This window comes from Lynx rufus, unplaced genomic scaffold, assembly GCF_022079265.1.
Source record: "Lynx rufus isolate CCGP_SWC_20201006 ecotype Redwood Valley unplaced genomic scaffold, mLynRuf1.p SCAF_11, whole genome shotgun sequence".
NCBI lineage: Eukaryota > Metazoa > Chordata > Mammalia > Carnivora > Felidae > Lynx > Lynx rufus.
In genome coordinates, this window is record NW_025814825.1 from 33,676,347 (window position 1) to 33,702,542 (window position 26,196).

General features: G+C 39.8%; 1 protein-coding gene across 2 annotated transcripts in view; it reads right to left on the reverse strand.

Moving 5' to 3' along the window:
• CPEB3 (cytoplasmic polyadenylation element binding protein 3) overlaps nt 1–26,196 on the reverse strand; it is a 156,643-nt gene that overhangs the window by 30,769 nt on the left and 99,678 nt on the right. For both annotated transcript variants that reach the window (XM_047073167.1, XM_047073166.1), the window contains exons 6-7: nt 19,011–19,129; nt 6,122–6,236 (exon numbers count right to left, since the gene is read on the reverse strand). In XM_047073167.1, the coding sequence (XP_046929123.1) occupies nt 6,122–6,236; nt 19,011–19,129 (234 nt within the window). The remainder of the gene's footprint in view (nt 1–6,121; nt 6,237–19,010; nt 19,130–26,196) is intronic.

Here is a 26,196-nt window from a genome sequence, read left to right on the forward strand (position 1 = left end):
TGATCAAGGATGTGTCTTATTGGAAAAATGCAGCCAACTCTACTAAGCCCATGACAACGAATCCTCATTCTAAACCATCCTCTGTAGAAGGCAGACAGTGCAGCTCCCAGGCACATTCCTAACATTTGACCTGAGGAAGATGAGGCTACCAGAGCAGGGAATAGAGGTGGAGGTTGGAATTCAGACAGATGGAAGTGACAGCAGGCATCCAGAGTCCATGTGGAAGTCAGGAATCTTCAGGCGACTTTTTATTTTTCCCTTCCTATCCAAACAGTATTCACAGGATCTGCCTGGTCACCACAGGGGTGGGGAATCAGCAGGTCTGGTAGCCATATCCAATGGCATTTTGTACTTTCGATGAGACACTTTGTGCTCCTGACAATTCAAGTCATCTCAGGAATGGTAACAACAAAACTACTATAACTCTGATCTATAGATTGGCTCTTGAGATGAACTTCACTATGTCACAGCCGGAGAGGGAAACAAGAATATTGCAGTTGTGTGTAGCATACAGAAATCTAAGAATTCCTCTGGGTTGTGGAGACTATGCCTCTGAAATTGAATCTAAACCCCACTTATGGTTCCTTGGATTTTTTTTTTTTAATGTTTATTTATTTGTGAGAGAGAGACAGACAGAGTGTGAGCAGGGGAGGGGCAGAGAGAGAGAGAGAGAGAGAGAGACAGACAGACAGACAGACAGAATCCAAAGCAGGCTCCAGGCTCTGAGCTGTGAGCACAGAACCTGATGCTGGGCTCGAACTCACAAACCGTGAGATCACGACCTGAGCCGAAGTAAGACGCTTAACTGACTGAGCCACCCAGGCACCCCTGTTCCTTAGATTTGCTTCTGAATCTTCACAGAGATCTGAAAGGGACTTTAGCTCACCAGAGAGAAAATCATGATGACTCCCTCATCCTACCCCACACCAGGGTCCTGTTCCTATCATTTAACTAGATTTCAAAGCCAGCCATAGGCAATGTCTGAGTCTGAGATACTATGAGAACCAAATGGGGTAGAGTAGGAATGAGAATCCCCAAGGGAAATATCAACACATTCATCTTTCCAGATTCTAAACTGTGAATCTAGAAGCCACATTTCTTCTTTGTGGAAATAAGTACAAAGCAAACAGGAAAGAGGCATAAGGCACCTCGGGATGACAAAGAGATCTGGACTTCTGAAAGAAAGCAAGATTCAACTAGAAGCTGGACTGTCTAGGTTTTCTACCATAGCCGAATTGGTTAGCAAGGCAGTTCACACATTTTAAATGGTGAAAATATGCTCATAAACTTCCACTAAGAATATTTTCAAATAACTGTATGAACAACCAACGAAGTCGGAGGGAATGAGCACCAAACTTGATTAAATCAGACTGGTATCCAGTTGACTGTTAATACTGTTACTGAGACAACATCTCAGATCTCAGCTTGATAAAGCAGCTTCCTTCTGTACAAAGAGCTCCAAACTTGGAAGTCTGGAGACCCGAGTTTAAATCGTGGCATTTCTACTTATTGTGGCCTTGGCCAATCACCCCCCTTTGAACTCTGCTTCCTTATCTCTCTAAAATGAAAAGTCCACCACTTACAACGTTATCATGATGATTAAACATACATGAGAGCTCTGAACACACTGCTGAACACAGAGTGGTGCTCTAATGTTTAGTTTTGCCCAGGGGGTGTTTTTCTCTCTACTCATAAATCTTTGCTTAATATTAACTTGGCCTGGTTTCTGCTCCAGAAGCACCAGTTCCTCCCAGTCTTACTTTGGCTGTATGCTAATGTTATTCAACCTGCCAATGATATGGCAATGTTTGACACCAGCTGTGGGTAAGGGTTTGAGGGGGAGAACGACTAGCATTAGAAAATCCTTAACCCTAAAGGCAATCCAATTAATCAAATCAGTGTGCCAAATCTGGAGTTTATCTGGGACAACTCATACTGAACTTGGGACTTGTTCCCACTGAGAAACCTGGTTTTACCACTTCACAGAACAATAACAACAAAAAAGGATATGGTTCCAATACTATTTCCTAAATCACAAATCAGGATGTGATTCCTAATACATGTGAACTACCAGAATGTTTGTACAGAATGTCTAAAATAAGTGCTCTTAGAAAAATTCAGGATGCTCGCTAAATGTATGTCATCTGTCACTGAATATTTACCTCAAATTTTTTGTATTGTTTTGTTTTCTTCCCAGAAAAGTCATCCTCACAGTACAGGTGGTGGGGTGGGGGTGGGGGCGGGGTGGGGGAAGATGGAGAAGGGAACTTCAGGGTCCATTACAGAATATTAGTAGAGGAGAAAAAGACAGGAAAGAATTATCAGAACAATAGGAAAGACAGGAGACCCAAAGATGATGAGTAATTGGCAGGCTCCAGGGACTCACGTGAGCAATCTCTCAAGATTGATCTGTTCTGCAGGACCTGATCAGATAAACTGTCAGAAGGAAGTCATGATGTGGAAGATCAGCTCACATGTCCCTAATGAGAGAGGAAGTCTGAGGGTGTTCCAAGCCTTATTAAAGTTAGAAGGGGATGGGTCCCAAAGCTTGATCACCGAGGCAATCTTCATATTAGATATCTAAGCCACGAATCTGGGGTCATAAACTCATGTTTCTAAACTGGGGGTGTGTATAGGGACCAGAAGCTTCATTCTCCACCTTTTTCTGATGGCCTATTCATAATCCCCAAGCCTGGCACTTATTTCCTCTCAGAGGAAAATAGGTCCTAATGCCACAGGGATATACAACAGGGCTATTTCTGTGTTGAGATTCAGGAAGATGCGCTGTTCACATTACTTGAATGAAGACTGGTAACATGCTCTTGTACTTTCAGGTGGAAGCAGGTAGAGAACCAGACAGACCACCCCTTTCCTGGCACTGACTCTGAAGAATATGCAGACCGTAGCCACATGACGGCATGGCGAGTCTACCTATAGCCTTTCCAAGGATGGGGGTGGGAAGTGGTGGGGAGTGGAAGGAGAACAAGACCTGAGAAACACCAAGAGACTTAAGGCAAACCATCTTTGGCTTGCCACTGTCACTGACAAGAGGGATGGAAGGGAGGGACAAAGAGAGTAGGAATGTGTATTATTTAACCTAGAGCAACCACCAATCAAGCAATCTAACTGGGTAAACTCATCTAGATTTTCCATGGATATTTTCCCATTTTCAGGGTTAAATTTTCTAGACCTATGATTTTTTTCCCCTCCCAACATGAAATTTAAAAAGGAAGGCTTATCAAAAAGACTGGAAGGATCTACTGATACTCAGCCAGGGCAATACTGCTTAAAACAGGTTGCCTTAATTCTTTAGGAGGGTTTGTGTGTTTCTGTTTGGTAGGATAAGGACTTTATTTAGAATAACTTATTAGGAATAATAGTCCCTGTCTTACAATGGTAAGATATCAAAGAGAAAAAGCCTCACAAAATTCAAAGGAATAACTGTAGTTATTACATTTTATTCATTATAACATGTTAAAGGACAATTTTTGGCCCCAGGTAAGGTGAAAATCAATCTGGATACCTAAAAATCTCACGTGTTGAATACTATCAACTATGTCTAGTCCAGGATCACCTTGTATATAGTGCCTGAGATAGCTTTAAGACTTTTCAGAATTCTAGGACCACAATACTCCCTTAGAAGTAATAATAAATGTCCTAAAATACTTAAAAACCAAATTTGAGATCCAGTGTGTTAAAAAGCACAATTTAGTATCCAATTACTTCTGGATAATTCTATTAATACATTTCTTGTTTTTTCTTTTCTGAAATCTTTGACTCTCTGTAGACGATGACCTATTTAACACGACAGTGGGATGTTCATTCAGTTTGGCATGACACATACTTGCTCTGTGCCAGTAACACGTGGATGCTCAATAAATGTTTATTGTTCAAGTGAACTGCATTGTATTCAACTCAAGACTGCCTAGCAAAGTCAAAATGAATTCCTTTAAAAATAGTCCTCTATTCCAAGGCACACACCAGTCCACAAAGCTCAGTGTGTTCCAAAGAAACCCAATTCTATGCATGTGGATAAAAGCTGCAGATGTTAACTCTTTTTGTTTAGATTACATAGATTCCAATCTCAAAGTCTTAGATAGACAGTAAAATTCTAAGATGCTAATACAGATTGCTTAGCCATCTAGAAACTAGCTACTCTTATGGGAGGTGTTGACATAGGGGAACATTTTCATTAGATCAAGTGAATGCAGACATTATCCACAAGACTGCAAAAAAACCACCAATTTTACAACAAAAAATTTAGCTTAGCTCAAAAAAGAAAGAGTACCTCAAGACTTACAGCAGGTAGGGCAGGGAACATAAAATCCCATTTCTGACTAAACAACTAAATATAATTCTTATCTAGTCCTAGGACTTGCAGCATCTTGTGAATAATAATGAAAATGGTGAATAATAAAAAAAGGAATTTAGCTTATACACTATTGTATCTGTGACTTAAAAACAGACATAAAAGGTTAAAGCCAGTTCTGTTATTTTTATAAATGTGGGACTTTTTCTTTCAGAATTTATTTTTTCAGATCCCCATCTACAAAAGGAGAGGGGCTAGAATATTAAAACTAATTTGTGCTTGTAGTTAGCTGCAAAAAAAGAATAACTAGAATGCTAGCAATGAGTATCTATTCTTTAAGAACACTTATACAAGTAAAAGGCTGTCAAAGGGGATTCTTCTCCCTTTCCACTCCCAAACATAACACCAGTTAGAAAAAGACAGGAATATTCCATGCCCCCACCCACATTTTTTTTTTTTTAAAGCACAAGAAGTTTAGAAACAAAGAGCTGCATTTGCCCTCATCTCATAATGCTGTCCACATCCCAGTTAGCGCTTCCTGGACTTTATTCTCTAACAGTGGATCAAGGCGAGACATCTCTGCCGCTTTGCTTTCTTACCCTCGGCACACTTTTCCACTAGAGTGAGAACAAGACCTAAAGATATTTGGCTTTCTGAAAAACTGTAAAGTTACAACCTTCACAGTCATAATTAATGTGTTTTAATGTCTTTCAAAATGGAATTATGGATATGTCTTTATATGGGTCTACAGAAAGCTTTGAGGAGCAGACTGAAGTTGAGATTTGAATAAATGTGTTAGAAATGTTGACATTTAGAATTAAGAAGTTATCAAAGTCAGAGACAAATAGCTGTAGACACATTTTATAATTCTTTTTTCACAACTTGATTTTAATGGTCACTGCTTTTTCTCTTTTTCTTGTCTTCTTTTTTTTTTTTTTTTCCCCAGGTAGAGCTATGTCTGCTTGCTTCCAAATAACAGAGATCACACTGCACTTTTGCAACTGCTATGGCAATGGTAACGTTATCTTGTCATCTCATTTTTGAAAAGCAAACTCAATTATTTTAAGCACTTTAAAAACTCCATTCTAACAAATAATTTTATTGTATTTTACTGGTAGGACACTGATCCCCAACTGATTAGATCTGTCTTTGGACTTAAATATTGAACTCATTAGCTCAGCATCACTTCAAATGCCCCAGTCAATTATGATCTATCTGATTTCAGCAGGCACAATTATTTCATCATTGGAAAAGAACTTAAAAAAGAAAAAAACAGGGAAGCTTTTAAAAAGTCATAATAAAAACGCTCAAATACATAACTCATTTTTCAAAGTGCATAAGAAAAAATAGGAACCTGTTTCACTTAGGAAGATTCCCAGTTCGATTCCCAGGGACACAATTTCTAGCAGAGCAGCAGTTTGGCTTGTCACTGAGGGGTACACAGCTGTGGTGGACAGATTTCTGATGGGGTCACTGCTTTTTCTGTCACACATAACAATGCTGACTCGCATAAGAACGCATACTGACAAATGTATTGTTATTATTTTAAAAATATGTGGTTAAATATGACAGCACTAAATAGAATTCATCCTGTCAAAATAACAGTTTAATGAAATTCACTCTTGTACCGTAAGAAAATAAACCATCTGGGGAGAAAATGTTTAATCCTGAAAGAGTCAGTCAGCTCAGTGAAACTTCTTTTGGAGACTGTGTATAGTCGATCGGAAACCTAGAAAATATTGAAGACTACATACATATTGGGGATTTTGTTGTTGGTGGTTTTGTTGTTGTGGTGTTACTATTTCCACTCACCAGCTCGAAGGGGTCGTGGAACTCCCCCAACAAAGATAGTTTTTCTGGGGTCCAAAGGCTGAGAACCATCCATTACAAAGTCACTGTCACTTAGGTTCCATGGTCGAATTTGCACCTGAAAAAAAGTCGTTTACTTGGTCCTTACTTCATTTCCATCAACCCCAAATGAGAATAAGGTGACTAAAGACAAACCCACTGATTTGTGCATTTTACAACATACATAACCCAAACAAAATCCAGTTATTAATTTATGTAATCTGCATTAAGTGCCTTTCAACAGAACTCTTGGGGAATCTACTTACAGATACTATACTCAACACTCTAGACATAAACCTTCAGAAACGACCTGCGGTTTTGAGAAAAGGCAGTCTTTTAGAGACAGACTCTGCGTTCTAAATCAGATCCATTTTAACACATGATAGACTGTTTACAACCTGTCACAGTTTAGCACTTAGCTTTTTAAGAGCTCACCTAAAGAAAGGGAACAGGAACATTAGGAATATTTTCTAAAAATTATCTATATGTCTGGCTTTTAAATTCTTATCAACCCCTAAGCTTGAAACATTTATCCTTCAGAAATGTGGTTTAACCCAAACAGAAGAAATGTGGTTTAACCCATCAGGTTAGCATGGAATTAACAGCAGTATCAAATACTGAAGCACACAGTGTTACCTATTTTTGATTTATCTGATTTTCTTAAACAAGTTTGGGTAAATAAAGGTGAGCCTTTAGAAACTGAAGTAACTTTTCAAAGAGTAGAAAAAGAAATCTTTATGAACATACTTCTTTCTATTTGGTAATATCTCTTCACTGGTACTCTGACTTCCTGCCTACAAAAAATAAAGTATTTCATCAGAATCTTAACCTTAAAACATATTTGTTTCAATCCCTAAGTCAATCACCGAAGAAGAGCTTAAAACAAACAAACCAACAAAAAACCAAAAACCCTCCCACATCAAAAGGTGAGCGTCGGCACTGCCTGAGAATCAAGGAGCCACTCAGCCAGCCAGGTGCTCTGGGAAATGGTCTAGGTCTGTAGAAGCAGAGAACCGGGTCTGTCTTTATGGAACACACCTCTTCTTTACCCTCACAGATTAGGATAGGAAACTAAACAGCTGAATTTTCATTTCCTTAGTATCAACACAATTCTTCATCTTCCCCATTGCTTAACTGTCAACACTTAATGCAAAAAAACGTGTAAGATGATTTCTTATGTGGCCTGACTTATATATCTAGAAGTACTCTCATTTGAAAGGTAGTAAACCTGTCAATTACGCTTTCAAAACACCTTGAGTCAACTCCAAAACTGGCACTGCTCAGTTAGAAACAGTCCATACATTCCTTATGACAGCTACAAAATTCACCCCCACCTAACTTTTTGCTTTTTATGACCTTGTTGCCTTCATCAGTTATCCAGAAGCAGTAAAATCTCCATTTCTTCCCTAAACCCTGAAAACAGGGACCTGTTTGCAATTCTGTTAACATTGAAGCATTTGTTCCACCTTTATCATGTGAAAAAGAAAAATCTAGTTTTTCCTCATAACATTTGCTGGTCTGTGTGACTAAATTACCGTTCCCTTGACATTTACCACAAAGGGAGATTCACAAATACCATAAAGCACCCCCTTTAAATCCCTTCGTGAGGACTCATTATTAATTTTTAATTAAAAACATAATTTCTTTACATTATAAAAACAAAGATCCTAATATCACCAATAACAAAAAAGTAAGACATATCTTTTTTCTGCACAGTCTTCTCTTCTTCCAGTTTCATCCCTGATAAATTGAAGGCAGCTTCAGGACCTGGTAAGGCAACTCCAATCACTCTATGATAACTGAATTTTTTTTTTTTTAATTTTTTTCAACGTTTATTTATTTTTGGGACAGAGAGAGACAGAACATGAACGGGCGAGGGGCAGAGAGAGAGGGAGACACAGAATCGGAAACAGGCTCCAGGCTCTGAGCCATCAGCCCAGAGCCTGACGCGGGGCTCGAACTCCCGGACCGCGAGATCGTGACCTGGCTGAAGTCGGACGCTTAACCGACTGCGCCACCCAGGCGCCCCTATGATAACTGAATTTAATTGTGGGTCACTTTGTTTCACAAATGAAAACAATTCCCTTGTAGTATCCATGGTGTTCTGGTTTCATTTAATCAGAAGTACAGAAAATGCAGCCTTCTCTAATAGCTGTACGTTACTGCTGCTGAAAAGAACTCTGCAGAAGATCTCAAACCTTCCTGCTGAGAGCCGTCATTACTGCCTCCTCTCCCGCCGCACCCTCATCTCAGTACCTCACACATAACCCATTCCCTTAGCCTATTCTTGTATTATAGATTAGGTAAAAGTACAGGAAGAAGACTCAAGGACAGTAATGATTAAATCGTATTCACAAAACCTGCGTTTCCCAGCTGCCACCAAAAAACAGCTCCTCAGAGCTCCCACCCATACAGAATCAGAGAAATGTCAACATAGGCCAACATCAGCACATTCTTTTTTTTTTTTTTTCAATATATGAAGTTTATTGTCAAATTGGTTTCCATACAACACCCAGTGCTCATCCCAAAAGGTGCCTTCCTCAATACCCATCACCCACCCTCCTCTCCCTCCCACCCCCCATCAACCCTCAGTTTGTTCTCAGTTTTTAAGAGTCTCTTATGCTTTGGCTCTCTCCCACTCTAACTTCTTTTTTTTTTTTTTTCCTTCCCCTCTCCCATGGGTTTCTGTTAAGTTTCTCAGGATCCACATGAGAGTGAAAACATATGGTATCTGTCTTTCTCTGTATGGCTTATTCAAAGAACTGAAAGTTTTCAGACTGAACTGCACAAAAGAGATGTTTCTCTATTTTGATATCAATGAGGAATAAAATAATTATAGTTCTATGTAAAAACTGAAGTTTCATTAATAGGGATAAGATCAGGCCATGTGCTAGGAAAAAAAAAGAAATAAAGTATGGGTCGAGTATGGGTCATTCATTTCTGACAAGGAGCTGTAACATTTTCTAAGAAGCAAATTCAATCGCTTCTCGGCCTTTTGGCTAAGATCAAGTGTAAAAAGCAAATTCATTGAAAATTTGCAAAAGCCCCTAAGTTAACATTCAATATAAAATGCATTTTTATTATATCTTTAATAACAGGGTAAGAGAAAACACTTAGCTTTAATAAAACAGTTTTTAACATAAACCTTAGGGCTTTAAGTTTCCAGACATGACCAAGCCACCCTATGGCTCTAGAATTCTCTCAGTTTATACCCATATTTAGAATTTACACATTTACCTACCAATAAATAATAGTATGTTGAGCTCATTTTGAACATCTCACTCTATATTTTGTCTTGTCTGGTCATCTCCTGGTTACAAACATCCAACACATGATCATCCTACTGCACAGTGCCTTCCTTTTCATCTATTCATCTCAAGGCAGCTCTGCAAAGCAACCAAACTGTTCAGAGTCAACAGTGCAATCTGCTGGCCAGCTCCAGAAACTACCTGATCAACCCCTTCCTGCTGTTTTCTTTCCCATAAATTTCCCATAAAGCACATGGCCTAGCCTCCTCACCCTCATCTCCTCTTTCTCATTTCAATACCCTTCAAACTCCTACTCAAGCTCTTCAGGAGAAGGCCTCCATTTTTCTCTCCCTAGTCCTACAATCCTTTCACCCTACATGAACCACAAAAGCAATACTGCAGAACCATCAGGACCACTCTCCCCAGCAAGCAGCAGTATCACCGCTCTTCTGACAGCCAGGATGAGTCAGCTGAACTCCAGGCCGCTGACATACAGCTGCAACAGTTCAGCTGGTAATGAACTCAGGCCCACCCCAGTTGTCAGCAATTCTATTTTAAGCATCACAGACCTCACAGAATGACTGGAGTGCCCCACAGTATCACAAACAAACTAGTTTGTGGTTTGTGAGGCATCTTTATCTCTTCCATGTTATAAGGGGTTGTTTTTATTATTATTAACTACCAAAACTAATAGCCACAACAACAATAATTGTGGTTTGGATCCTTCAAAGAACATTCATATTTGGCATCTCATTTCAACCTAATTTTTACCATACAGCTCCCTAACAAGCAGGTCAGCCAATTTCCAGGAGTTTAGATGCTACCTATTACTCTCAAGTGCTGCTCTCCGCCCGATGGAGACGGGGAGATACCCTCCTTGTATCCTCTGGGGGAAGTGGCCAGAAAGGAACCTAATAGCCAATGGTTTCATTGCTCTTGATAAGACTTCTGAACCCTGGGCTGCTCTTGGGCCTACAGTCAGAACTCCACTGGGCTTCCAAACAAAAACCTATAACTCTCACACTCAGACTATTCCTCCCATTCCTGAGATACAAATAGATCGCAGGCCCCAGAGAGCTTCATCAAAATAGGCAGGATTCTTCCTACAGTGGGTGCCAAAAGTAACCCTAGGAAATTTTCTCATGCCCTTCCAGAATGCTCCAGGTCTACCGTCAGGGTGAGGAAACAGTTCAGGTACTGAAAGGAAACCCTTGCCATCTTCAGTAAGCTGCAGAACCTACCTGATGCACACAGGCTTACAGCCCTTCAGCTATTTTTGAACAATTCATATAACACTCTGCATACTGTTTCATAAGAGCATCCAGTAGAAAAAGCAGACCATGCATAAACTGTGCCCTGAGAATGGTGATGTACAGCCTTGCTCTATGCTGGACTTATAAAGCCATTATCAATTAAATGCAATGATTAATAACCATACTTATAACCAGAAGATTTAAGGGAATATCTTCTCTCTAAAGGCCTTCCTGACTCCCTCAGGAACATCTGACCACTTTGCCTTTGAGCCCCACCCCACAACTACTCCTCATAATACTTTTATCATACTTTGCCTCCTTATTTCACTTGGTATTTACATGTCTATTTCCTTCCACTGGGCTCTAGGGTGGAGAGCTAGGGTCCTCTAAGGCTGAGACCATATCTCTGTGTGGGTCCCAATTGCCTGGCAAAGTGCCCAACCCTTAGTGAGTGCTCTGTGCTCATCAGTGTTCTGGTGAATTAACAAAGGTTTTCCTGAGGGGCAGGTGCTGATGCTACAAGATGTCCAGAATCTGCCCTTCTATAGCTCTCAGATTACTGAAAGCCTCCTTCCAGGGATAATGGAAATGGAGTGTATCTGGTCATCAGTGAGTGCCTCAGGGCTTGGCCTAATCAGCACAATTTCTGATGTCCCCCCCTCCCCACCCCCACTGGGACCTACTCATTGAGCAGAATTACCTAGTGCTCATTGTTGCTGCTGCTGTTCCTACATCACTTAGAAAACACAGGCATGATAGAGGATTTCCTTTTGAAGGAAAGAAGAAACTAGCACTTTTGAGCACATACACTACACCACTATGCTAGGCATTTTTTTTTTTTAATTTACATCCAAATTAGTTAGCATATAGTGCACCAATGATTTCAGGAGTAGATTCCTTACTGCCCCTTACCCGTTTAGCCCATCCCCCCTCCCACAACCCCTCCAGTAACCCTCAGTTTGTTCTCTGTATTTATGAATCTCTTATGTTTTGTCCCTCTCTCTGTTTTTATATTATTTTTGTTTCCCTTCCCTTATGTTCATTTGTTTTGTCTCTTAAAGTCCTCATATGAGTGAAGTCATATGATATTTGTCTTTCTCTGACTAATTTCACTTAGCATAATACCCTCCAGTTCCATCCACGCAGATGCAAATGGCAAGATTTCATTCTTTTTGATTGCCGAGTAATACTCCATTGTATATATACACCACATTTTCTTTATCCATTCATCCATCGATGAACATTTGGGCTCTCTCCATACTTTGGCTATTGTTGATAGTGCTGCTGTAAACATTGGGGTGCATGTGCCCCATCGAAACAGCACACCTGTATCCCGTGGATAAATGCCTACTAGTGCAATTGCTGGGTCATAGGGTAGTTCTATTTTTAGTTTTTTGAGCAACCTCCATAATGTTTTCCAGAGTGGCTGTACCAGCTTGCATTCCCAACTATCCTAGGCATTTTAACACACTGTCACACTTGAACTCACTATAACTATTATGCTACAAACATTATACCTACTCTAGAGATAAGGAAACTAAGACTAAAAGAGTGAACTCAGAACTGAAAACCAGGTTTATCTGACCCAAAGTATGTGTATGTGTGTGTGTGTGTGTGTATATGCACACACACACACACACACACACACACACACACACACACACACACTCTTTCCAATGCAATGATGTCCTGTTGCCTGCAAGACTCCTTGTCCTCCAGGTTACTGGCCACCAGTCATGCTTCCTGAGAGTCTCCTGAACTCTCAGGAAAATGCATTTTGATTTGTGAATGGTTAACTTCTCTTTTCTAAATTCATTCTACTCATTTTCAATGCGTTAAGAAATGACTGATAGATTCTTCTTAAACCTGCAAATAAAACTAGCATTTAGAAAAGCTGAAGAAAATGATTTAGTAATGAAATTGGCACCATATTTTCAGCTATTTTAACTTCCAGGTTCATAGTCTCAAGCAATTGTGCTCTGCAGCCAGACAATTTTGTCCAATGTCTACATAAATGTGTGTTTGCAGCTCCATGGTACAAGGACAAGGATGTTGTTACTGGCATGCTGATCACTAAAACTCTTGACAGTAACGTTCACATAAAAGTTCCACTTACCTAAGTTTTTCCTGGGAAGAAGCCTATTCTTTGAATGAACTTCATGGAATACTAATTCTACCAAAATCTTCACAGGTATAATCCCAAAACAGGTATATCAAATGGTGGCTTAAAAAATATTATACAAATTTATTTACTGCAAGACTTCTCAGAACCTTAATATATCAATTTTACCCAAATGTTTTCGGCTATGGGACCTTTAATTAAAGGAACAAATGGATATAAAGTGCACAAAGTAAGTTATGAACAAATGACACTTATCATTGCTACGAGCAAACCTTTTGTCAATGATCTTCTCAAGAGACCAGTGTCTGATGGGACAAGTGTAATTCATAACACACTTTGGAAAACACTAGATATGGTCCCTTGGAGGATGGTACTGGCTATTTTACACACTAGAAACCACTTCAGTAGATCAGAACTACAGCATCTTTTAGACCTCTCTAGAAAGGGATTATAGCTTCCAAAGATTCAAACACTAAGAAACTCTGGACTCAATTGCAAATTCAGAGACTGGGGAGAGGGGGAAGGATTTATTATAAATAGGAGATATTTCTCTCATTTTAGAGAAGAAATTCCTCCTTTGGAGAAATTATTATGATAGAAGGTGCCCAAACCACAAATTTAGACCAAAAGGAACAAAAAATAAAATAAAATAAAGATCAGAAATGCTGAAGGTTTCTGAGGAGGGATATAGTGAATCTGATTTGACTGAGCCAAGATAAAATTATAGTTATTGTCTTAGGAGGTGGTAGGTGGAGAATGAAAGAGTTTAAGTAAATATACCACAAATCCAAAGGCTGAGGCCATCAATCAAGGTGCCCTGTAACTTAGCCCCTACTTAATTTTCCCAATTTAATTCCCCTCTACTCCCTTTCACACATTTGTGCTCCATCTAACCAACCTATATGTTCTCCACTCAATCTGCGGTTTCTCTTTTCTGTGTTTATGCTGTTGCCTTTCTCTGAAATGTCTATTTCCCACACTTCCACACCTCCACCTCTCCCCTGGCCAATCTCCAAACCCTTTTCATCTTTCAAGGCCCGGTTTAAATGACACTTCATCCAAGAAGCTTTCTTTTATCACTCCAGGTATATATAAACTCTCCAAAGCACTTAATCTTATCTTCATTGTATTTGATATTTTTCCTAAATTTGACAAATATTTGAAAACCTGTTATGTGCCAGGCTCTATAGGTTTGTGTATTTATTTATATACTTGTTTTATCTACCCATTATACTATTAACTTTCTGAACACAGGATTTTATGTCTGATTTATAGTAACCAGCTCTAATGCCTTGCCCATAGGAGTCCCTCAAACATGGTATAAAGGAAGGCCAGCACATTATTTTTTAAAAATATGGCTGAATGTGGGCTGAAGATAGTTATAATAGTAGGTGTGAGTCACTACAGGTGGTATAGTGATCAGAGAAGGCTTCGGGAAAGAGACGGCATTTGAAAGGGTCTTAAAATCAGTGTAGCAAAAATAAAAAATTAAAAAAAATAAGTGTAGCAATCAGAAACTGAAATGGGAGCAGAAATATTTCAGTTGACTGGAAAAGGGGTTCCGAAGGAAAGCAGAAAAAAGAAAGGTTGGAAAAAAACTTGAAATCAGACTGGGAAAGTCTTAAGTCCCAGGCAAAGGGATCTGGACTATCTTTGTACTAAAGAGGAGTGATTCAAAGTGCTGGAGATCCTATTGATACATAAAGGGGAATAGCAAAGACAGAATTATAGACAGATTGGACAGAATAAAAATTAAAAAACTGAGCCAGCATCCAACTGGTTTCCAGCTTCTTTGCTCCCAACATTTTTTTCCCCAATTTTTGTTTTTCAAATTTTGAGTGGATGACCATGTTACCTGAGCAACAGGCTCCACAAGTGACCTTACACAAGCACACTTCGGTTTGCTAAGACAGTTTTAAATATACAGTTGACCCTTGAACAATAGAGGTGTGAAGCACGCAAGTCCACTTATATGTAGATTTTTTTTATTAATACAGTATACTACATTTTTCTCCTCATGATTTTCTTAATAACATTATCTTTTCTCTAGCTTACTTTATTCTAAGAATATGATTTATAATATATATACAATAGGTTTAATCAGCTGTATATGTTATTGTTAAGGTTTCTGGTTAATAGTAGGATTTTGGTAGTTAATAATATTTATGGGAAGCCAAAGGTTATATGTGGATTTTTCAACTACGTGGGGTATCAGCACCCCTAACACCCCTACCCCACTGCTCAAGGGCCAACTGTATAGAAAATCAATCTGTCATATTTCAGGATATTTATAAATTGTGATTATGTTATAAATTGTAAGGAGGAAGAAGCAGGAAACTTCTATAATACTCCTTTCAAGGTGTTTACTATCCCACATCTCTGGCCAAAGTGTTTTAGAAGGTAAGAGTCATAAAAATCTCCTTCCACACCTCTTCTTCAAGGTTACTGATTTTTAGTCCCTATCTCTGTTAGACTCTAACAGGTTTCCTGCTCTATCAGTTTGCTGTTTTGTACCTTCAGGTTGAGTCTATTTATACATTCAAAAAGTGGAGTCACCTTGACAAAAGGGACCACTGTCACAATGTCTGTCCACTTCACTGGAAGCCTGAACAAGAACACAGCTATCCTCTCGGATGCCTGGAACATCTGAGCTACGGAATTGCTTTTGCTGGAGGAGAGGTCAAAATCACACATCTAGGAGCTTTGCAATAGTTCCTGCTGTTGCCCATTTGTCTACCCACTCTTTGGAACTGAAAAGTCAATTAATCAAGCTATAAATAGTGTCTTCTGTCATCTTTAAGGATCAGACCTATACATACATAGGGTAGTCTAAGTAGAGTTATTTAATGAAAGGTAATCACTGACCAAAAATACCTCCTAATACTATCTGGAATCCACTGATTTGGGATTTGTTGAGTTAAAAAACAAACACAATCTTAGAAAGGTGAGAGGGAACCTTGCTATCAGGCTCTGTATTAGGAAAACAATCTGATTAACCTAATCCACACAAAGGGAAAGGGGGTTTGATCTGGGGGAACAGAATAAGGGAGAACGTCAATGGATAGGAAATCTGTGAGGTCATTCTGGAACATTGTGTATTTCCAAGGAGAACTCCAGAGAGGATCAGAGAGAACTAAATAACAGAATGAGGGCACTAGGATCCTGAAAAGTAGCCAAGCCAAGAAGTAGAAAAAGCCATAGCTCAGAAGGTTTGGTGAATGAGTTCCAAAGGTTGACTTTACCTTGAGTTATTGCCAAGGTCCTCATTTACTCCCAATAGTTCAACCCAGCTCTCACTTTCTGTGGGAGCATCCAAAACGAGGTGGAATGTACTGAAACCTGGGTGGGGAAGTGTGGCCAAATGAGGCTGGGAGTGATAGATGTGGAGCAAAAGCCAACAAAGAGAAGGTTTCAAAAATGGAGCCAAAAGAGCTGGAACCCAAAATGGGATCCAGTTCATTAGAATTATAGGTATTTGGGGACTTTTCTGTTTCCCATCCTGAGTTTTATTCAAATTGTTTATGCTGGAAATTCTGAGTATGCCTGGGTTAAAGAAATACGTAATCAGCAGCCACCATTCAGAATTCACCAAGCTCCAATAAAACTGTTTCACTTGAGTTCAGAAAATGAAAACTGCAATAAGGCAGAAATTTGCAGAAACACAAACAGTGGAAGTTAGTTTCCCCATAAACATTTCCAAAACAGATAGTTACACTAATTATTTTCCAAAAGTCCTTCATGCTCAGGGTAATAAATGTATTTGGAGGGAAAACAATCAACATACCACCTCCATCTGCAACCACCACTGCTCACTCCCTTCTCTTTTTAAAAAAAATTTTTTTTTTCAACGTTTATTTATTTTTGGGACAGAGAGAGACAGAGCATGAACAGGGGAGGGGCAGAGAGAGAGGGAGACACAGAATTGGAAACAGGCTCCAGGCTCCGAGCCATCAGCCCAGAGCCTGACGCGGGGCTCGAACTCACGGAGTGTGAGATCGTGACCTGGCTGAAGTCGGACGCTTAACCGACTGCGCCACCCAGGCGCCCCGCTCATTCCCTTCTCAAGAGATGTCCAGTCCTGGTGAAGGCATGCCCTGAGAAGGCGTATTAGCCTCCTTTTCCCACAGAGCAAGTGACATGATACTTCCAAGGTACACAAGCTCATCTGCTCGTCTCTGGTCTCCTCCCCTCAATTCAACAGCTTCTTAGTCTACTTTGGGTGTAACTATCTTCATGTGGATCTCTATCACTCTGCTTTTTTTTTTTTTTTTTAAATGTATAAATCTATTTCTAATCCTCTCTTATGGTGGCAGAGGCTCTCTGGAGGTTAACCATTTACCTTTCAGACATCTGACTCTGCCAAGTTGGGATCGGTCTTTCTAATCTCACACTATTCCAAAGAGATTTAGAAATGTTACTCCAGCTTTCTCATTATGTGTTCAGAGGAAACACTACACCCTCCTATTCTAGCCACAGTGTACACAGCCTTTCCTCAGCTTAAATTAAGACCGAAGTTAGCAAAGGTTCCCTACTCTTTTTCCCCAACTGCACAGCTACTCTATCCAAGTCTGCTAACTGCTATAAAAATTTGGTAATGGCCCCAGAATGTGAAATACATGGTGGCACTGTCACACTTGCTAAAATCCTTGCTGCTTCTTCTGCATCGATTATTCTATAACCCAATATCTCCATTCTTTGTAACTCCTCTGCTTTCCATGCTGCAGTCTCCCCCTTATAGGTGGACAAGTCCCAGCGCCATTCTTCTGCAGCCAACTATAAACCCTGCTCTAGATGCCACCATTCTTTTCAGTAGATGTTACCATGTAATAAGCTCTAATCTTGCTCTCCTGACTATAGCACCATACGGCTCTAACAGCATCATCCAGTTACATCTGCACAAGTACCAAGTGCTTTCACATTCATTTTCCTCTTATCTGAGCTGCTCAACGTCGCAGAGAGAAACCATTATTCCTGCCATTTTATAGATGAGGAAACTAAGATCCTGCAAGGATTAGGTGACTTATTCTGAACCAAGCAGATAATTTAAATGCTAGAGTCAAGACTTCTACTTCTGGGGGCACCTGGGTGACTCAGTTGGTTAAGCGTCCGACTTTGGCTCAGGTCACGATCTCACAGTTTGTGAGTTTGAGCCCGGCGTCGGGTGGGCTCTGTGCTAACAGCTTAGAGCCTGGAGCCTGCTTCAGATTCTCTCTCTGTCTCTGCCCCTCCCCTGCTTGCTGTCTCTCTGTCTCTCTCTCAAATATAAAAGATAAAACATAAAAAAAAATTTTTTAGAAGACTTCTACTTCTGACCCCAACTCTTTCCCCATGCACATTTCTGAGAATAAACTTAACTGCCAAGCAAGCCCCACATTTGGTGTAAGTCTAACAGGGGACGCTGCAAGCCCCGGGAGAGATTCCTGCCTCGGTCCCTTGGTCCATATCACAATTTTTACTCTATTTCCCACTCCTAGCACCAGCTCTTGACACACACTCATCCCCTTCTGAATTCCCTCAATCCTCTATCTGCCATGCTAACCAATTTCTTTTTTTGTTGTTCTGAATACAGCCTTGCCCCTTCTTCACTGATAACCCCTGTCAGGAGAAAGTAAGCAGTCTTCATCTCTTACCCAATGACTTACTCACATGCTTTGGCTCAGAAACCACAGCCTCTTAACCATGAACTCTGTATAAGTGTACATTTGTTTATGGTCTGGGGTTCATGTTCTCTGTCCTTGCCCTCTCCCTCTCCCACCCTGTTTGAAGCTATCCATTTTAGAGTGTAAGCTCTAGGTAAGCCAGTTGTAGGTACCACTCACAATGCCTTGCATTCAGAGGGGCATAAACATCGCCAATTATGATCTTTTTAAAAAAAAAATAATAAATTACTCCTGTCCTTGATCTGAAAAATGACAGAAACCAGTTGCCAAAACCGCTTAGAGCATTGTTTACTTCAATTCAGAGTTACTGAATAGGAATTAGCTTAAAAGAGCTGTAAAGGGAAAGACAAGGACACATTTGTTTACACGCAGTCCCAAAGGTATAAAATGAAATACCGAGTAATTTGTTATTAGCTTCTCATCAACAATAGTCCAGCTCTATTGCATAGCAAGGTCACCCCGGGTAAGAGAATCCTAGTTACCAGCATTCCCATTACAAAAAGGAGGCGCTCAGCTATTCCAAATGCATATGTGCTCTGGAAAAGCAACAGCTGGCTACATATTACTTACTGGCTTATCCTTGATGGTGGGGCTTGACACACACAGGTACAGTTTCCCATCTTCTTCCAGGCAGGCATCTATCAACGCTTGCACTGAGCTCTCCTCCTGGAACAGCAGAAAGGCATAGCCTTGGGAGGACAAAAACAAAAGGATAGAGGGAAAAATCAGTAAATTAAACTCAAAGTACCAAATAAAAATTTATCTGTTGTTTCACTTTGGCAGATTCTTACTAGAATCCAAGAACCTGAAATGGACACAGGGAAGTAACAGTCATTGAGACCCTCATATGCCGGGCATTGAATTAGGTACTCACTGACGCTGTCTCAATTCTTATAATTGCTCAGAGAAGCAAGTTCAGAACTCCTCTATGGAATTTCCATGAAATACAAGCATACCTAATTTTATTGAGCTTTACTTTATTGTGCTCTGCAGATACTGAGTTTTTTGTTTGTTTGTTTTACAAATTAAAGGCCTGTGGCAACCCTAAGTCAATTAAGTCTATGGAAGCCATTCTCCCAAAAGCATGTGCTTACTTTGTGTCACTGTGTCACATTTTGGTAATTCTCACAATATTTCAAACTTTTTCATCATTATTATTATATTGGTCATGGTGATCTGTGATCAGGGATCTCTGATTTATTATCATGATTGTTTTGGGGTGCCATCAACTGGGACCATAGAAGACAGAGAACTTAAATACTGTGTGTATTCTGACTGCTACACTGACCAGCCATTCCACTGTATCTCTCCCTTTCCTTGGGCTTCCCTGTTCCCTGAGACACAAACATAATTTCAATCCCCTGAAATCAGGCCAACGAATAAACCTATAGTTGCCTCGAAGTGAAAGGAAGGGTTGCACGTCTCTTTAAATCAGCAACTAGAAATGATTCAGCACAGTGCAGAAGACATGTTGAAAGATGAGAGGGGCCACAGGTTAGGCTCTTGAGCCAGTTAGCCAAGTTGCAGTGCAAAGGAAAAGTTCTTGAAGGAAATTAAAAGTGCTACTCCAGTGAACACATGAATGATAAGAAAGCAAAACAGCTTTATGGTTGATATGAAGAAAGTTCTAGTGGTTTGGATGGAAGATCAGAGCAGCCACAACTTTCCCTTCAACCAAAGCTCCATCCAGAGCAAGGCCCTAACTCTCTACAATTCCATGAAGACTGAGAGAGGTGAGGAAGCTGCAGGAGAAAAGGTGGAAGCTAGCAGAGGTTGGTTCATGAGGTTTAAAGAAAGAAGCTGTCTCCATAACATAAAAGTGCAACGTAAAACAGCAAGTGCTGATGTAGAAGCTGCAGAAGTTATCCAGAAGATCTAGCTAAGGTTAATTCACGAAGGGGGGCTACACTAAAAAACAGGTTTTTCAATGTAGATGAAACAGTCTTCTATTGGAAGAAGATGCAATCTAGGACTTTCATAGCAAAGCTTCAATGCCAAGCTTCAAAGCTTCAAAGGACAGACACACTCTCTTGTTAGGGGTTAATGCAGTTGGTGACTTTAAGTTGAAGTCAATGCTCATTGACCATTCTGAAAATCCTACAGACCTTAAGAATCATGCTAGATCTACTCTGCCTGTGCTCTATAATACAGGAACAATAAAGCCTAGTTCACAGCACATCTGTTTACAATATAGCTTATTGAAATGTTAGGCCCACTGTTGACCTACTGCTCAGAAAAACAGATTCCCTTCAAAATGTTACTGCCCATTGACAATGCACTTGGTCACCTAAGAGCGCTGGTGGAGATGTAAAATGAAATGAATATTGTTTTCATGCCTGCTAACACAATGTCCATTCTGCAGTCCATGGATCAAGAGGCCATTTCAACTTTCAAGTCTTTTTTTTTTTTTTTATGTCTGTTTATTTTTGAGAGAGAGACAGAGTGTGAGCAGGGGAGGGGCAGAGAGAGGGAGAGACACAGCATCCAAAGCAGGCTCCAGGCTCTGAGCAGTCAGCCCAGAGCCCGATGTGGGGCTCAAATTCATGAACCTCGAGATCATGACCTGAGCCGAAGTGGGACGTTCAACCAACTGAGCCACCCAGGCACCCCCAACTTTCAAGTCTTATTATTATTTTTTTAAGTTTGTTCCTTTTTTGTTTTTGTTTATTTTTTTATTTTTGTTTTTGTTTTTTTTTAGTAATCTCTACACCCAATGTGGGGCTCAAACTCAACCCCAAGATCAAGAGTTACATGCGTCCCCAAATGAGTCAGCCAGGTGTGCTCCAAGTCTTATTATTTAAGAAATACATTTCATAAGGCTGTAGCTGCCAGCGATTCCTCTGATGGATCTGGGCAAAGCAAACTGAAAACCTTCTGGAAAGGATCCACCATTCTAGATGTGATTAAGAATATTCGTGATCCATGGGAAGAGGTCAAAATATCACCATGACAGAAGTTTGGAAGAAGTTGAGCCCAACCCTTATGGATGACTTTGAGAGGCTGAGGACTTCAGTGGAGGAAGTAACTGCAGACATGGTAGAAACAGCAAGAGAACTAGAAGTGAAGCCAGAAGATGTAACTAAATGGCTGTAATCTCATGATACAACCTTAACAGATGAGGAGTTGTTTCTCATGGGTGAACAACAACAACAAAAATGGTTTCTTGAGATGGAATCTATTTCTGGTAAAAATGCTGTGAAGATTGTGGAAATGATAACAAAAGATTTAGAATATTACATAAACTTAGCTGATAAAAGCAGAGGCAGAGTTTGAGAGCGCTGACCCCAATTTTGAAAGAAGCTTTACTGTGGGTAAAATGCTATCAAACAGTATTGTGTGCCACAGAGAAATAATTTGTTTTGGTGTGACAAAGTTGTCTTATTTTAAGAAATTTCCAAAGCCATACCAACCTTTAGCAACCACCACCCTGGTCTGTCAGAAGCCATGAACACTGAGTCAAGATTCTCCACCAAAAAAAAATTACAATTCACAGAAAGCTCAGATGATGGTTAGCATTTTTTTTTTAAGCAATAGTCATTTTTAATTAAGGTATGCAGATTTTTAGAAACAATGCTATTGCACACTTAATAGACTACAGTATAAACATAACTTTTATATGCACTGAGATACTAAAAAATTCATTTCATTCACTTTATTGAAATATTTGCTTCATTGTGGTGGTCTGAAACTGAACCCACAATATCTGCATAGTATACCTATAGATCTGGTTCTCCTGAGAGCAGGCAGATTCATCACTGGCCTGAGCCACATCCACTAGTCAAAAAACACGCATCACCTGCCCTCTAACTTCCACCAGGCTTTAGGTTTGACACATGCTACAACATGGAGGTACCTTGAAAATATTATGCCAAGTGAAAAGGTAGGCACAAATATCGTATGATTCCATTTATATAAAATGTCCAGAATAGGCAAATCTATGGAGACAAAAAATAGATTAATGGTTGTCTAGGGCTAAAGGACTAGAGGGAATAGGTACAGGGTTTCTTTTGGGGATGATGAATATTTTCTAAGATTGATTGTGGTGATGGTGGCATAACTCTGTGAACATACGGAAAACCACTGAATTTTACAGGTTAAATGGGGGAACTGTATGGTGTGTGAATTATAGCCCAACAAAAGCTGCCTCCCCCAAAAGGCCCAATAATAACGTAGGGTTATTTATGTGTTATATTTACATGTATATTTACATGTTATTTCTGATGATGATGCTTTCTTTCTCCAAGGATACACTCCTATCTCATGACAGAGTATACAATAAACATGGATACCAGCTGCAGAATTTCCACAGAGACAGCCAGTTTGTTCACTTTGATTCAGTAAGATTTACTGAGCAACTGTTATAAGTAGGATACAATCTATGGCTTATGAGAAAAGTGAGATGGAAGAGAGTTGGTTCCTACTGTCAAGAGACTTATGTGGTAGAAGAAACAGACATTTAGACAATTAACTATTTGCTACAAAGCTGAAGGAGATACGTGGGAACAAAAAGTGCCATGGTAGCCCAGAGGAGCAAGGACTCTGACTTGAGAGAATCAGCAAAGACTTCAAAGAGATCAACAGACATTCAAGGGACCAATTCTAGCATCTGCTGCCATGCTGGCATTCATGAATGGCAGCTGAGCAAAGGCCCATCATGAGCTAGTCTAAGCTTGAGTATCCAACTATTTGGCCTCTCTGCAACCCCTCTAGCTTTGCTAAATCTCTCAGCTGTCACCTCCACTCCCAACCCTGCTGCTGATCTCAAAAAAAAAAAAAAAAAAAAAAAAAACAGAACAAAACAAAAAAAAAAACAAACCAAAACGAAACAAAAAAACCATCACCAATATGGTTCTACTCTGGTGCCAGAAAGGTGTAAATGGTAGAGAAGGATAAGAACTTCCAAATTCAGAAGATTCTCACACATCAAACAAAGATATGAATCAACTGGCCTAGAAGCAAAGCTCTTGGGAGTCCCTGGCAGCACATAATGACAGTAGCAACAGATAATGAATAATGGGTACTTTTTAAAAAATCTTTTTTCCCAATTCTTTGGGAAACTATACAAAGTATCCAAGCGAATACAGCACAAAAAGGTCAATCACTACCATCTAAGCAAACACAGAAGGCAACAGATCAACCACTACCTGGCACACCAAGAGTGGCCAATGCAACTGGCTGAAGCCAGCGCACAGGGGACAGCACCAAGCCCATGGGAGTGGGTATGTAGATACAACAGGGAGGCTGCCTAAGTGATAGGACCCAGAGCTGTTTTCTGGGCTCTGCTCCCAGGCTAGATGGGTCAGAGGATTCAGCAGGTGGCTAGGCAAGAAAAATAAAACCTAACTGCAAACTAGAAAAAAATATCATTTCTTCATATCTTTTCTCTGTTGGAAACAGTATCAAACTATCACCAAGCCCCAAGGAATCTATTAAAAATTCAGTGTTTTCATTTAATGTGAGGACATTAATTCCACTTGCCAGAGTGAATATTAGAGATGAGTGGGTTAAAAAATGCAAATCATAAAGAGGAGGTCTCAGCATGTCCTCTCAAACCTCCTGGCTCACCATGTGAAATCCTGGTACAGATGGTCCACAAAGGTCCTAAGAGGCACACAGGCTATCTTGTTCTTGGAGAGGGCCCCATCTGTGTACATTATGCACAGGCATATCAAAAAGGCCTGGGGATGGGGCATGCTCACTGAGCTGAGGCGTTCTCCAGCTCCTTGCCACCAGAAGGCCACCAGGCTGACCGCATTTTTCTGGCACATCACTGTACACCCTCTGAAATCTTCCACATCAAATCCTGCACGGATCTCAACTTGGGCATCAGAGGAGAGGGAGTGTCTCCCCATAGGAGCTGAGTAGCTACCACAAAAGTGGGCAGATCTTCAGTCATGCCTCTCTCACAGCCATAAATGTCACCATTAGCATTAGAGTATAAACAATGAGGAGTTGCAAGTAAAAGCCTACCACAAATATTATTACTGAGAAAAATATCTACAAACAGCTTCTTTTCCTTTCCCAAACAGTGGCCCATAACATTTAACCAACTTCTTCAGGATAACTTTTATAGCAAGTCAGCTTTTATAATAAATCATCTCTACTCCCTCACCAGCAAGCTGCCACTCGCAGTAATGACAATACTCTCTTAGCATTACAAAGCGGTGTGACTCAAGTTCAACAATTTCCTTCAACCCTACTTCCTACCTTGGGCTTTCTAACCAAAACAAAATTCACCAGAGACATCCCAAATCACTCATGAACAGTACCTTCATCTACTAAAAACACCTTCTGACACCTCAAGGTCAACCAAACCCAGATGACAACAGAAATCAAGAGTATTAAAAACAAATCAGGAATGAAGAATCCTTCAAACATATTTCCCTTTTGATCTTCAGAAGTTTAAGGTCAAAGCAAACAAAGTAGAAAAAGATTCCTTCTAGAATAACAAGGTCAATGTGAGATGAAAATTAAATCAATTATTTGCGAAAAGTCAAATTCCACAGGGTACTATGAAAAGAGTTCTGGACTAGGAGTCAGAAGGTCTGGATTTAGATCTAAGTCCTAACATTTACTAGCTGTGTTTAATAATAGCTAGCATTTATTGAGCATCTATTATGCACCAGGCACTATTCTGAGTGCGTTCTTTCATCATCACACACATCCTATAAGGTAGGCATTACTTTTAGTCGTTTTACAGTTAAAGAAATTGCACAGAGTGACTAAGCAAGTTGTTCAAAGTAACCTAGCAAGTGATGGAACCATGAACTTGAAAATCAACTTAAACTTTCTGAGTCTTGGCTCTTTTCTCTGTAAAGTGAAAAAAAAAATAAGTCTTTGTCCTCATTACCTTACAGAGATGTTGTAGGTTATGAAATAACACACATAAAGGTACTTTGTAAACCAGGTATTGTGCAAGTGTCAATTTTTCTTTTTCTGCATTTTCAGTTATTTGTGTGATATGTAAAACTGAGTTTTGCATACAATCTCGTTATAAAAATTAGAGTTCAAATTAATGATATGCACTTTCCACTGGGCATTTCCAAGTGTTTGGTGAATAAAGTGCAGTAATCTAGATACTAAAGAAAAACTTTAAAGCTATTTGAATAACAGGCTGAACATTACCATAAACAAATGATAAAAGTGACTGAATATTTTGCTTTCATATATCACTAGCCATCTCCACCAGGAGACAGAATTATCAGATGTGGTATTATTTGCTGATTCTAATACATTCTTTAAATAAAAGACTATCTGGGGCACCCGGGTGGTTCAGTTGGTTAAGTATCTGACTTTGGCTCAGGTCATGATCTCACGGTCGGTGGGTTTGAGCCCCATGTCAGGCTCTGTACTGACAGCTCAGAGCCTGGAGCCTGCTTCAGGTTCTGCATCTCCTTCTCGCTCTGCCCCTCCTCCACTCACACTCTGTCTCTTTCTCTCTCATAATAAACATTAAAAAAATTTTAAATAAAAGCCTATTTTGCCTACAAATCAAGCTCCTCAAACTGTCACTGTTGGCGAGTTCTTCTATTAGTATGAAAGGTGTATATATATATATATATATATATATATATATACATATATATATATATATACATATATACATATATATATGTATATATATATATAAAAGCTTGGCAAAAAAATTATTAGCTCTCCTGTTCTCCCTTGCCCTCTGAGCCAGTAAGAGATAACAGGATCATAAAACTCAAGTTTCAGAAATGGCGGTCTTGTTTGCCACATACCTGAGGAGTGT